Source organism: Nansenia antarctica (genome assembly GCF_963989245.1).
Source record: "Nansenia antarctica genome assembly, chromosome: 2".
In the NCBI taxonomy this organism is placed as follows: domain Eukaryota; kingdom Metazoa; phylum Chordata; class Actinopteri; order Argentiniformes; family Microstomatidae; genus Nansenia; species Nansenia antarctica.
The window spans coordinates 3,750,475-3,765,765 of NC_137675.1; the positions used below are offsets into that span (position 1 = coordinate 3,750,475).

The 15,291-nt window shown below is 42.8% G+C and overlaps 1 protein-coding gene across 1 annotated transcript; it reads right to left on the minus strand.

Moving 5' to 3' along the window:
* Positions 1 to 4,218: 4,218 nt before the first annotated feature.
* On the minus strand, positions 4,219 to 9,551 carry LOC308151816 (deleted in azoospermia-like; the record flags this gene model as incomplete). Its single annotated transcript, XM_080524706.1, has 8 exons — positions 4,219 to 4,248; positions 7,300 to 7,350; positions 7,538 to 7,618; positions 7,708 to 7,850; positions 8,001 to 8,067; positions 9,065 to 9,116; positions 9,203 to 9,294; positions 9,468 to 9,551. The coding sequence occupies 8 exons, from the start codon at positions 9,549 to 9,551 to the stop codon at positions 4,219 to 4,221; spliced, it is 600 nt and encodes a 199-aa protein (XP_080380832.1).
* Positions 9,552 to 15,291: the final 5,740 nt, after the last annotated feature.

A 15,291-nucleotide genomic window follows, 5' to 3' on the forward strand; every position in this document is an offset into this window, starting at 1 on the left:
TTTTACGTTAATTAAATAAGTGTAATCTATAACACAATGACTTCGTTTCTTGTTGTTTGATGGGGATTCATTATCTTTGATGGGGATTTTCTGTGCTTAGTGATTTCAGGTGTAGCAACTTTCAAATACTCATGTCGTCTTCAATTTGTTTCCGATTTCAATGTATGATGCATCATTTGAAAGCTTACAATCTGTAGTTTAAGCACATGTAAAAAACAGAAAAATGACTTCGCCTACAGGTAGCCCTTTTCATTGGCCTGTGTCACAAATGTGATCTAAAAAATTGCATATATTATAACATCAATAGCTATGACACCTATGGTACTATTTTAAAACATTTTCAAATAAATATCCCAAACTAATTTCATGAGTTTATGGAATAGCAGAGCCGTATCTCCGTGCGTCTCCCCTTTTTCCTGCACGCTCACGTGGAGCGGGGCTGGTGACGCTCGTTATAAAGACGGCAGTTTAGTGAATGGAAATAGGTTGAAAATAGGTTACCTGACATACGCATCAAGTCATTCTCCCGCACATCTTGCTCCCTGTCACGAATATGGGATGTTAGAAGAGTCTAGCATTAAAACGCAATCTCTGGCAGACCTCACAATAATACACAGAGTTGCTATGTAAGAACATTGGTCGGGTACCGCTCTGACCCGAACTTATGCTCTTAACCCGTAGCCTGTATCCATGACCCCATACGCCCTCCATTCCCAACAACTCTCGACTCATCTTTAGCAACAAACACAAGGAGCACTCTGTATATCGTCTCTTAACCTTTTTTCACAAGAACATTTAGTAAAAAAAACTGCTAAACGTAGCATATGACTCTTTACCTTTAGTTGTCGGTCGAGATCACGCGCGCTGTGAAGTCTGTCGGCTCAGGAGGACGCACGGGAAAGCGATTGGACAGGCGAGCTCATGTAGTCTCCAACTGGATTAAACACACCAGACTTTCTTGAATAAAGTGTCATTGTTAAGGTGTTTCCTTGTGAGCCCCTCAGTCTCCTGCCCTCTGTGAGATCAACCTGAAGGTATACAGTGGCGGTCACGCTGCACTACGTTTAAGATCATCCTGCCCCGGTAACGGGAATGCCGAATCCTCCCTCTGACGCCTGCACCGTATACTACTGTATTTCTCCAGTAGCCCGGTGCGCGTGATAACAACTCTCACTCCTTCCCCGATCCCTCCCTCTCTCTCTCCCAGACAGTCTCGGTGAAAGCGTCAGGGCGCGCGGGCTGCCCTCATCCTCCCCCTTTCCACGTTTTCCCGAGCAGCCACTACAGTTCTAGAGGTTTGACTATGAAGCGTGGCGAGGGCAGCGATAACACAGAGATCGATAAGGAGTCTGGCATAGGGATGCAGTCAGAGAACAAAAAGCCAGCCACATGACTTGGTGGTGCGGTTGTTAGGTCAAATGTATAGACATGGACAGAGACGCTATGGTCCTGTAGTAGGCTATATGGCTATGATGAGAGTTAGCTAGTTAGTGTGTTTGTAGTGGTGAGGTTGTCAAGGTTGCCTGGGTTCGTGTTAGTATGTTAAGGGGGGCTGCAAATTCATATTTCATAAGGTGCGATCCAGACTTATTCATAATTCAGGGCCGTCTGTCTGTGAAGGGGTCTAGACCAACCGAGGGACAGCAGTCACACCATCAGCCTGTGAAAAAATCAAAATGTTCTGTTCTGTGACCAAACGACTGCAGTCTGTTACCATGGCAAACCCCTTCACATGACCAGAACGAACCACCTCTGGTGCCGACAGACGCTCCTGTGGCAGACTGGCACAAGTGTGACCGAACCATCATGACCCTGAGCCTGCTCGTCAGACCATACTCTGGGTGTTGACCAAACCATAGTGGAAAGCATCCAACATCAACGCAGCAAAATGCTGCATGCTTTTATCATCACGGCTGTACTGAACAAAACCTAAGGAATGTCTAGTACCCACATTTAGGACGGCAGGGTACACTCTGAAAAGGTCAACAAATGATAACGGCTGGGAATAAAATACAAGAGTGTGGCAACTTAATTATACTTTAATTATTATTATTTTTAAACAAAAGAAATCCAAACCGTACATTGTCAACATTAACACTTCAACAATAACACTTCAACAATAACAGTGTAACAAAACAAAAGAAAAGCCAGTTAAGAATCTGATGCAAATTGACTAGTCATACCACATGTCCTTCTGCTCCTTTAAATGCACCTACTCTCCTGGATGGCTGAAGTGTATTAACAGTGAAAACAAACAGATGGATTTAGTGCATTGGCTTGAATAACCATCATTACACTACCTCTAAAACATTGTGCAAATTGTAAACCAATTTTAGTGAACAAATAGTGCAACAAGAACCAAATCAATAAAGTGAACTTTTAAAGTGAACTTCAAACTGTGTCAAACAAACAGTTGTGATTGAACACACATTGCTTTGGTTATGTCCTTCATTTCAGAGCGAATTAAATCTGACCCTGTTGGTTGGGCTGCATAACGTTGATCAATACCTTCAGGGAAATTCCCTCAATCCCTAAACAAAAAAGCAGGTGACTTGGGCTGGAATTCAGTGAAATTCAGAAAATAAAAAAAAGTGACAAATAGCCATGTGGATACCTAATTAATTTAACAAGAATGTCCCAAAGATAATGTGAGCATATTGTGTCCAAGTCTGCCCCTACTAGATGCAGTAGTTTCTTAACCAGGAGAGCAAGGGAATGAATGAAGGAATCTATTTATGTTATTCAACATTTGCTGTAATACAATGTATGTACAGAGAGCCTGGCAAAGACCTAAACCCAAACAAACCAACATTAAAATAACAAATAATAAAATAAAATATAAATATGCACAAGCGAGCTTAAAAGTCTCTTCTCTTTTTTGGGGGTTGGGACAATCAAAAACAAACAAATCACAAATAAGGTGAAAAAAAAGAAATTAAGCTACAGGTTGTCTTCTCTTCCCCTGTGACATAGGTTGTGGTTGAGGGTGGTTTAAAAGCGACTACAGCCGTCAAGTGCAGGGCGTGTTAAAATGGTCTCGGAGCAAAGGGATGGAGGAGAGAAAGAAAGACAGCATCCTGGAAAAGTTTCTTCAAAAAGCAGTGTTGCGCATCAAAGTGTTGCGCATCAAAGTCAGGATGTCTCCGTGACTCACGTGAGCGCCTCCTGTCAAGGACAGTAAAAAGACAAGCGCCCAGCGTCAAGAAGAGACCAGGCAACACATAACGCGGTGTTGGGTACTTCTTCATTGGGCCTAGCAGGATAGTTAGCTGCTAAGATGAGGTGTTGGAGAATCACATGCAACACATTTTACAGTTAATTACACGGGTGACCGTGCATGAGCAGTGTAGTGAGGAGAATCTTAAAGTAAATGTGTTTTACAGCAACAGACTACTACAACTACGTTGCACTAAGGAGCACTATAATAAGACTTTTTTCTGCCTGCCGCAATAACACTGTACAACTCTGGCTGGCACAACCTGGGTTACTGTGTATAAGGTCCCAAATGTCTAATTGGTCTATCTTTCTTTTGTATTTTTGCCTATTATTCAATAGTTTACTTTATTTATTTATTTTTACTTTATTATATTTGCTATAACACCTTAATTTCCCATCTTATGGAATATGGTGTAACCAAGTCAACCAAATCCTGACCAGTTCTAAACCATATGGTTTTCTCTTGGGAGGAGTCAGGACAGAGAAACAAAGTGAAGGTGGAGAGAGCAGAGGACAGGAGAGTGAAGAGATGAGTGAGAAGAGAACATAGTAGAGATGAGACAGTGTGCAGGGTAAAGGTGAAGTGTGCTTGCCTGGTGAAGCCTGGGAAGTCAGTGGCCTGTGGACTACAGCAGAGTCAGCATAGTCCGGATTCCAGGGGTCCACAAAGTTCTGGAAACGAGCCGGCTGAAACAACCACAGTAAACCTTAATACATGAACGGCTGCATTTTTTCATTTAAACTGACGATCATTAGTCAATAGCATGAGCAAAACCCTCTGTTATGTTATGTATCATTGTCTTTAGTCTCGTCCCTGTCAGCCTTCCTTGTGGAAGGGGTGATATATTTTCCACTAAGTAACAAATCAAACAATCAATCCCTATACAGGCACTGTTCAGAACACAATCTTTTTTGGACCCAACATTGTCATCTAGTGGCTGTTTACAGAAAACGATGTTACAAACATAAAACTCAAGAAGCTGAAGCTATTAATATTCTGTGTCAGAAAGCTTTTCTAAGGCTGCGTTTAAACTGCAGGTCGAAGTGACACAGTTCAGATTTTTTGTTCACGTGTGGCACAGATCGGATATGTAACATGTAGGTGTAAGCAGTACAAAATCACATTGAATCTGATATTCACAGATCCGGCAGATTCAGGCCTCAATCTTATGCCTGCCTCAATAAGATACGAATCAGATGTGTCATTTCTACTGCGGTTTAAGCAGGCAAGTCGCATAACACACTCAATTACGATTTGCACGTGATTGAAAATACGACGGTCTTCGCATTTTGATGATGTTTGACATGAGTTACACTCACTTCAATAGTGAAGGCCTCTTTCTTCTCCGCTTAAACATACTTCAGAAAGCAATGGCTTTATATTATAATATATATAAAAGGCAGTGTTTCCCCTAGGTTTGCTGCCTTGGGAGGGTGGCATGGATCCTCCACCCCCCCCGTTGTGAAATGTTAATTTCTCCCCCCCCCACACAATTAGTGTAACAGATTAGTAACAGAACAAGTTATCTCTGTAATATGATAATATCAATTATGTGACTAGAACAAATATGATCATTTATAGACTTTATTGTTGAGCCACAAAGCCATCACTTATTTTGTATTAATTGTTTTACTGTTTTGACACTATAACAATCTTGACTTCACTATCTGTCCACTTTCTCACCTGGTTTCTCTCTCTCTCTCTCTCTCTCTCTCTCTCTCTCTCTCTCTCTCTCTCTCTCTCTCTCTCTCTCTCTCTCTCTCTCTCTCTCTCTCTCTCTGCTGTAGGCTAATATAGGATGTACTGTAGCTAGGGAAGTTGGTAGTGATGCTGTAGTGTAGGATGTAGCTAGGGAAGTTGGTAGTTGATGCTGTAGGCTAATATAGGATGATAGGATGTACTGTAGGCTAATATAGGATGTACCGTAGCTCGCTATAGGATGTAGTAAGGGGTGTTTGTTCAGTACCTTGTTCAGCCATTCCACTCTCTCCACGTCTGGAAAATGAACCTAGAATGAAGACAAATATACAGTATATGGATTAGTCAATATTCTGTAACACGGGGAGTCTGGTGCTGTGTGTGTGTGTGTGTGTGTGTGTGTGTGTGTGTGGAGGAGATGCAGTACATCACTTTTGTGTCTCTTGGCAGTACATTGTGGGCTCTCTGCAACAGTTGAAGACAATCAACACACTGTACTCAAAGGCCCAAACAATACCACAGTGTTACAGTCCACACACACAGCCCACGGCCACACACACGCAAAAAAACAGAATAGTAGAGCAGAGTAGTGCTCTCTCTCAGTGATGACATGCTGACATGTTTAAATAGCAAAAATGTTTTGCTAATTCAAGATTCATGTTTTTTTATTGCCATGTGTGTCAAACGTTTATTACATCCTATTACAAGTAATGAAGGGGGGTGATGAGGGTGCTGCACCAGAACCATAGGTTCTCAAGGCTACTTGTGGTCTTGACTACCTGTCCACTTTCTCACCTGGTTCTTGCTGTCTCTTTGGTGTGGCTGACTCCATCCTGCTCTCTCTCCTCCTCCTCTCCCTCTCTATCCTCCTCTCTCCCTCTTTTGCTGTCCACCGAAAGGCAAACATAACAACCAGAATATGTATAATCTAATAAGAGGTATACATTGATCCATATCAATTTATAACATCATTCTAATTGTATATTGGGTTGCTGTGGGCAATGCAGTCAGATAATGTCATTTTGACTTGACTCTCACCTGAAAAACAATCTTATGTCCATCTATGGAAAAACAGACATTTCCAATGAGTGTTCCAATGCTTCAATCCACTTTTTTATTGTATTTTATTACCATAAAGCCCAATTCTAGCAGAATAAGACATATTGTATTATTACTACTACCATCTATTATTACTAATCACCTCTGAGCTAGCTAGCTAGTTCATTAACACTATTCACACAATGGAACTATACACTTTCTAGTCACCATGGAACTACAATCAGACACTTTCTAGTTAAGTCACAATAATAACGAACAATTTGAACCAATGTTTTCTGTCAGAAATTATATTTGCTACGGTTACTTACTTTGCTTACTTTCATCTGCTGACTTCTTACTTCATCTCTCTCTGTCTGTCTGTCTGTGTGTGTCTCTCTCTCTCTCTCTCTGTCTCTCTGTCTCTCTCTCTCTCTGTCTCTCTCTCTCTCTCTCTCTCTCTCTGTCTCTCTGTCTCTCTCTGTCTCTCTCTGTCTCTCTCTGTCTCTCTCTGTCTCTCTCTCTCTGTGTCTCTCTCTGTCTCTCTCTCTCTCTCTGTCTCTCTCTCTGTCTCTCTCTCTCTGTCTCTCTCTCTGACCGGAGTGTGTAACATCATGACTGTAATTGGGCTAGAATGATTTCAGAAAATAATAATAATAATAATGATAATAATAATAATGATTATTCTCTTTTAGGTCGTGCTGAGATGACACTTAGGGATACTCAAGCACCCCTAAAAAGCGTCTAAAATCGTCCATATCGCCAGATTCGGGTTGGGTGCGTTTAATAAACGCGGGAAGTTAGCCTGCTTGTCAGAGGTTTGGGGTCTACGTCCGTCCATTACTAAAACTATTATTGTTGGCCTTTATTTGCACTTACAGCAGAGACGAATGGCTTGTTTGAGATTAGCACGTCAGAGCGTGTGTGTGGAGGGAGCTGAGCCCCGCCCTTCGTGAAACGAGGAGACAAGCGGACAAGCGTGGCAGCAAAACGCACAGAGGAGAAACATATTAAATGAGGGTGCACATAAATTAGGCAAATGACACAGAATAAACATATTTCGACCACATAAAACATATTTCGGCCATATACAACTGGGAGAAAAATATTATACCAAGGCAATGGTAGGGGAAACACTGAAAGGGATTATAATTCCTGCCTCGTTTGCGTCCATTGCAAGTCCCGGCTGTCTGTTTACTTTTTACTTAAAAAGTAGGTGTAAGCAGGCGTTCAAAAAAATCTGATGGGCACTAAATTGGACCTGCGGTGTAAATGCAGCCATAGTCTATGAACTAAAACACCAACATTTTCAAAATACACAAATTCTGAAGAAGTGACGTCAGTCTCACCTGATTGACAAGCCGGGTCCTCTGTTCCCCGTTCCATTGAGGCGAGGGGTACTAAGGTAGACAGGGAAGGAGGTCAGATGTCAGGGAACGGTTTAGCATTGCATGCTCACCATAGTTAGTGTAGAGTAGTAGGGATTACTCATTTACTCAATTACAATTTTTCACAATAAAACTCACCAGCTGCTGTCACATATGTCTAAAGTCTGTGAAGGGGTGGAAAAGAGACTAGTGTGTGTACCTGGTATGCGTAGGCGGCCTGCGAGTAGCTTATTGGCATCTGTGGGATCATGACTCCTGGAAGGTTGGGGTATGAGTAAGGCTGAGGAGAAGAAAAACAATCAGTGTGCACTGCGTATTAAATCAATTCAAAGTAATTTGGACTTGCTCAAACCATTTAATGGGGGTTACCTGGATGTAGGGGGTTCCACCATTGAGTAAAGGTGAGGGCTGAGCCACACCACCACCTCCCATTGAGGAACAGCAGGTGCAATAGATGCATTGGGAGGGGCCCATCCATGGGGGTGGACCAATCAGGTAAGACGGCATGTCTTCTCTCTCTCTCTCTCTCTCTGGTTGAGACACAAAGGTTATCAATAATTCCACTTTTACACCAAGTGTCTCTGTGAGCCCCCAAACTATCTCAAGTAGCCACAACTATCTTAAATAATAATAACTTGTATTTGTATAAAATGAACACTCACGCAAGCTGCGTTCTCTCATGATGGCTGGACCCAGCTTGAGTTTCTTCCCTTTAAAACTGATCTGTTGCTACAAAACAAAGATGGATACAGAAAACCTGTTAACCTAGGCAGACATCGGAATGAGGCTAGTCTCTTTAGACAGACTGAGGGCACTCTCCAGTGTCACAGCTTGTTCAATGACTTTTGAGCAGTCAGAAGTAGGCGGGCAGTTGATGTTCAAAATTAAATAACCAACATATTACCAGCGAGCACATGCCGTTTAAAAAAATCTAAAAACTTCAAGCCGGCATACCTCCAGGGTTACTGACTCAAGGAGACTGTTGGAAATAGGACGAGGCGGCAATATATTCATGAAGGCCACACATTTCTGAAATAAATGCACTAGTTTTGTATGAAAATACAGCTCCTGAATGTATTTTCCCCCCTGATGCTAGCAAGCTACTCGTCACTAGTATAGAAGTGCCTGACACATTTTGATTCCTCATTAGCCTGCTGTGTTGTCGCTAACAACATATTTGGATGAAATCATTGTTTGCCATTTGCAAACTTGCTGTCACAGACGCTGAAATAATGACCTAATATCCACAGGTTGAAGTAACTACATCATTGTCAAAAGCGTTATGTTCCTTGGTTAGTTTTGGCTGTATTTCTTTCGTCTGTTTTGTCAATGCTATCCAGCACCACCTTGTTCAAAAATCCTGGGGAGAACCCAGCAACACGAAAGGTGGTCTTACAAACACGTCAGGAATGTTCAGGCAACCTTGCTATGGAAGGCTACTTTGCCTCAAGTTGCTATGGAAGTATCAGTGGCCGAAGTTCCAGGATTTTCAACTACCTAACCAGTGGGGGGTTCAACTCTGGGGGGTGAGGGAGGAGCTTCCTCAAGCTAAACAGAATTTCGTCCAGTGCTTTGAATAATGTTTTGGGTCTCACTCACAGAATGCCAGTATAAGTATAACAAGAGTTGTGTTGCATATACAGCGGCTGTGAGAAGAGGCTAGATTCAGAGGTGACAAACTTTAGGCCGTTTACAAGAACTATTAATAGAAGTCATATCAACTTACTGCAACAATTGTCTTGATGTCAACGTCTCCATCGAAGTAAACAAATCCATACCTTCACAAAAAGAAGACATTCCTGCATGAAGACAGATCTGTTGATTCCTGTGATCTTGATAAAAGCATGAGTTGGCTGGCACTCACCCTTTACAGATACCCCCACGGTAAGTGATGATTTTTACTTCGTTCACCGCACCAAATCTCGCAAAGAAGTCCCGGATTTCGTTTTCATCCACCTAAAGTTTAGATGAGCAAAATACAATTTCTGAAAATAAATATTGCTTTTGGGGACTATACAGATTGAAACGCTCCATGACAGCACACACGTAAAATATAGGCTATTGTAGCAAGTTCAAATATAATACAGTAGCTAAGTCATAGAAGACTCCTGGTATGAGAACCCACTGACCTTTCCGTCAAAAATTCCCCCAATAAAAAGCGCGTTAGGCGTCGTTTTACCCTCAGGTAAAATGAAACCGTTTGCCAGCTGCATCAACGACGCAGTTGATGTCTGATATCCATTCCTCTGCTTCTGAATAGCCTTGAAAATATAAAGTGCAGAAAACATTCTATGATCTGTTGGCCTTGCATCAGATTTACCCTACTGCTGCACCATGTACATTCTCTTCACAATAACAGTTAGAGAACTATGAATGGTAGACATAATTGGTCAGACTTCATATTTGTAGTTGCATAGTTAGTTAGTAATGAAATTGAGCAGACTCACTGTTGTTTAGTCCACGTGTGTATGCTATGTAATAACTTGACTACTATGTAACCGGTTTAATCAAAGCGGTTAATCCAACACTTAATGCAAAGTGTTTCCAAAATATTTGACAATACGATCGTCCAATAAAAGCCAGATTTACCAGCACAAAAAAGCCTAAGCATTACTTTCTTGCAGCATACTCCCGCTGCAGGACTGTTTCAATTAAGCAAGACATTGATTGATTGATTGAAAACTTTATTAGAAGATTTGCAGAAGTAGGTACATGAAAGTACATATTACATACAAGGTCAACTAACAGGATAAAAACCCAAGAAAGCCACTGGCTTATTTCAATTGGGGTCCTTGATTCTCAATTCATCGTTACATGTAAGACAGACAAAAAAGCTAGTACTATCTACAAGATAATACAGACAAATAACTATTACTATCTACAAGATAAACACACATCCATCATGGGAAGAACAATACAACAAAACATAAGGTATGTACAGCGGGTAGGACAGGTGGGGACATACACCACAGGTGGGGGCGGGGGACAAAACACAAAGTATGTACAGTGGGTAGTTCGGGTCTTTTAATCTGATTTTTGATTTAGAGGGTCCAGTTACGGATTGCAGCCTCCTGTAAATGTTTTTTGAGAGTGGTTTTGAAGGTGGGCAGTGTTTTGCACTCCTTTAAGATTATAGGAAGGGCGTTCCACATTTTTACTGCATAGTTTGCAAACGAGTTTAACCCCTTGTTTGTGGTGCAACGCGGTTGAACGTGGTTCGTGGAGCTTCCTCTGGTGTTGTATGTGTGGACGTTGTTCACTTTTTGGAAGTATGTTGACAGGTACTTGGGTGTCTTTGTGGTGTAGCGTATCTTGAAGACCAGGCCCAGTGCAAGCTGCTGCACTCTGTCAACTACTCGTAGCCAATCAAGGCTCAAAAAATGAGCAGCGGTTAGATGTGTCCTAGGGTTGAGGCCTAGCAGAAGCCTAACCAGTTTATTTTGGGCTGTCTGGAGTCTTGTTTTATGGGCCTTTGTGGTTCTATAGTACCATGATGTTACGGCATAGTCGAAGTGACATTGAATGAGAGCTCCTGATAGGGTCCTCAGTGTGTTTTTACTGACAAGTGAGGATATCCTGTACAAGAATCTAGTTCTATGGTTAACTTTTTTGATTACTTTTGCTGCCATTTTATCTCCGGAAAGATTTGCCTCTAAGATGGAGCCCAGGTATGTAATATCCTCTTTTCTTGACAACCGTGACAGTGCTGACAATATCCCGATTGCTAGCTAGCTAGAGTTAACGCTGGTATTATCGTCTAAGGACAGGGTGAAGATAACGTTTGATTGATTGATTGAAAACTTTATTAGAAGATTTGCAGAAGTAGGTACATGAAAGTACATATTACATACAAGGTCAACTAACAGGATAAAAACCCAAGAAAGCCACTGGCTTATTTCAATTGGGGTCCTTGATTCTCAATTCATCGTTACATGTAAGACCGACAAAACAAACTAGTACTATCTACAAGATAATACAGACAAATAACTATTACTATCTACAAGATAAACATACATCCAACATGGGAAGAACAATACAACAAAACATAAGGTATGTACAGCGGGTAGGACAGGTGGGGACATACACCACAGGTGGGGGCGGGGGACAAAACACAAAACAAGTATGTACAGTGGGTAGTACGTCACATGTCAATGATATTGGCTATTATTATGTTACCGACAAAGCTGTCGGCGAGCATGGCTTTCTATGCCTGGCATTGTGGCAGGACATCATTGACCTGAGGCGCGAGGCCTCTAGTAGAACTAGCTAGCGGCTAGAGGTTAGCTCGCGCTGTGCTGAGCTAGATAGCGACTATTCTAAAACGTGGCGGGCAAATTTCAACGATCATCAAAACAAAGTAAGGGCCAGACAAACCTGATAATATCAACTAGTTAACTAGAACTAACATCTCCATTTATCCAAGCATTTCAACTGTCAAAAATCGTTTACCAGAAGATTAGCAGCGAAAAAAAGCAAAACAAGCTAATTTAGGACGGTGTTAGCAAAGTGAGGAGATGTTTTAATTCGTTGAAACCACTGTTAATCATAGTATACTAGGATACTGTAAGTGACAGAATACTCACCATTTCTAAAACCGTAAAAACAGAATAAAATAGTATACACGCTACCGCGCAATTCTCTTCCCCGGCTTGAAATGACACCGTTCGTTAACAAGTTTGAACCGAAAGTGTCAAATTGAGCGCCACGCCCAATGAACTTGCTTAACCCCAATTGGGATACTCCAAGAGGAAATAATATAAGGGGTGTTTGCCCGTTTTCCAACCTTGGTTTTGATTTGTAAAATAAACATTTCGATATAACTTTACTGATGACGAATATGTATGAATATTATTATTATTATTGTTATTATTATTATTGTTATAGGTTTGTCTATTTAACAAGTAATGTAAATTATTGAAAAATACGTAGCCTATTTGTCAGGGTTGAGGCTCTACCACGCCCTGTCCCAAATTTGGTTTAATCTGTTGTGAAATACAAATGACCTGTTATCATCAAAACAATTAAATCAGTCATTCTTACCATAGGATTCTTAATAGGACTGGTTGTTAAAATCCCTAAATATTCAGCACAACAATTGAGTGGAGTTGGAGATGTCCTCTTGGGTGGAGTGGAATTTGGCAATGATCACGTGGTGCCACCAGTACGACACATCTTCAGTTGTGGTCCCCGACCTCATTGGGTGTTTCGGCCAGTTATCACAAGACACCCTCTGCCGAGGTTGGCCCACCACAGGCTGATCAGGCCTGGGTGTGTGTCGCACGGTGGCACCACGTGGTCATTTGGGAGCCCATGTTGGGTCCCTACGTTTCAGCCACAGCCAGTGACTGCTCCGTTCTGCTGCAGTGGACAGTTCTCTGATTGCCTTCCGTTGGGCCTGTCCTCTGATCCCTACTGCCCTCAGGAGCCTTGTGGTGGAGCTGGCTACAAAGCCTCTGCAGCCCACCTCCACTGGCCACACCTTCACGTTCCAGCCCCGCCCCTCTGCTTCGACTGCTAAGTTGGCATACCGCAGCCTCTTCCGTTCGAATGCCTCATCGATGGCCTCCTCCCATGGGACCGTCAGTTCTACGATGAAGGCACGCCGGCAGGACTTGGACCAGAGGACTAGGTCTGGGCGCAGGTTGGTCGCTGCAATTTCGGGTGGGAAGGTGAGCCTCTGGCTGAGGTCTACCCGCATTTCCCAATCCCGGGCTGCGTTCAGTGGGCCTGAGTCTGGAGGTGATGGCTTGGTCCGCTGTTTCTCCCCTTCCCGGATGAAGGTTGTTTTCCGTGGAAAGGTAGTCTGGGCATTTAGAGGCATGGCGTTGGTGGTTACCCTCTTGTGCTCAAGTTCGGCAGCCAAGCACTTTAGCACTTGGTTGTGGCGCCAGGTGTATCTTCCTTGAGTTAGACTGGTCTTGCAACCCACCAAGATGTGTTTGAGGGTTGCTGGGGCTGCCCACTGGAGACAGGCTGGGTCCTCTCCATACCAGAGATGTAGGTTGGTAGGAGAGGGCAGGACATCATATGTGGCTCTGATGATGAAACTTAGCCTATTAGACTCCATGCTCCACAGCTCGTTCCACGTGATTTTCCTCCTCTCCACGCTCTCCCACTTCATCCAGCGGCCTTGCTGGGCTTGGGAGACTGCCTTGGCGCACCTGGCTGCTTCCTCCTGGTGGCGCACCTCCTCAACCACCATCTTCCGCCGTTCGGTTGGAGTAGCCTTTTGCCATGTGGGTGTTGTTGTTTCCAAGCCAAGGCCCCCTCTGCCATGTTGGACATGCCCCACTATATCCCGGTGTCTGAGGGCGGTCTTTGCCACCGCAACTGCTGCAGATGGCTTCCATTTCCTCCCCGTTGCTAGGATTGGAGCAGCACCTCTGACGAATGGATCCCGGGATTCTGTTAGAGTCATTTCCAGCCTTGATTTGGCACATTTGTACTCCTCCACCAGGCTTGAGATTGGTAGGGAGAGGGCTCCGTTGCCATACAGGCCTATGCTGCTAAGGCCTCTCGGCAGTCCAAGCCACTTCCTCACTTGTGCATTCACCAGTCTCTCCAGCCGGTTGGCATGGGATAGTGTGACCTCGTAGATGGAAATTGGCCACATGAGACGGGGCAGCAGTCCACTGAAAGCACCACAGCTTCAGCTTCCCAGGGAGAGCAGTGTTGTTGATCTGCTTGAGGCCACTGATTGTATCCTGCTTGAGTTGTTCCACCTGCTTCGAGTCTTTGAGTTCTGCGCTATACCAGCGGCCAAGGCTTTTGATGGGCTTCTCCAGAACTGTTGGTATTGGCTCGTTGTTGACGTGGAACCTCTCATTGACGAGCTTGCCTTTGACAATGGAGATGCTGCGGGACTTACTGGGTTTAATCTCCATTCGTGCCCATTTGATGTTTCCCTGGAGTTTATCCAGCAGGCGTTTGGTGCATGCGTTTGTTGTTGTTATTGTCGTCATGTCATCCATGTACGCCCTGATTGGTGGAAGACGCAGCCCGCTCTTCAACCGTTCCCCTCCAACAACCCATCGGGATGCTCGATAAATATAAATAATTCATACAAAGATAATCTGAATGATTGTACCCATACATTTCACATAACTTTAATGTGGACACATTTATCATTGAATATTGACATTTTCTTTAAATTCTTCATTAGGATAACAATTGATTGTTTGGCACTTATGTAAATCAATCCAGATTAAATCATATATTGACGCTAAAATCTGCAATAATTTCACAAAACATAATCTTATTAGAATTTCTCTGTGTAATATTGTAAAAACTCATACATCCCATTTACTCATTTAATCACTGGTTATTCATTTCCACGGCATATTATATTTGCATTGTACGTCCTTAAAACAGGAACAAAATCATCAGAGTACAGGCAATAAGGGAAGCTGGGAGCTAATAACAAAACATGACACAAATGTGCTGAACTATTATAGGCTATGCACAAAAACCATAATCATAGATACTGTATTTGATTATTGCATTTTACCCTACCTCCTGCCCATACATGTACCATACACAATTGATCACAACATGTGCAACTATCAACGATAGCTTATCTAAAAACATGACATTGATGTGCCGTTGTTGGGGGGGGGGGGGTGATGAAGGGAGGGATCATTATTGGAACATTTTATATTTATATATTGATTCCTAAAATGCCAATTGAATATGTAAAAAAAATCAATCTAATGTGATAACGTTATTGTCCCACAGTGGAAATAGCCTTGGACTGTTGTTCCGACTGTTGTTCCGGTTCCCCCGGGGGGTCGGATCATGCAACAAGCTTCAGACCCCGAGGGAGAGTCTCGCCGCCTGGGGCGAGTTAAGTTTTTACCACTCATTATTTCTTGTTTAATGAAATTATGTGATGTGTTACTTCTCTACCCCTGTCTGTCGTCATTAGGTTTTTATAATTGGGGAACACCAATATAG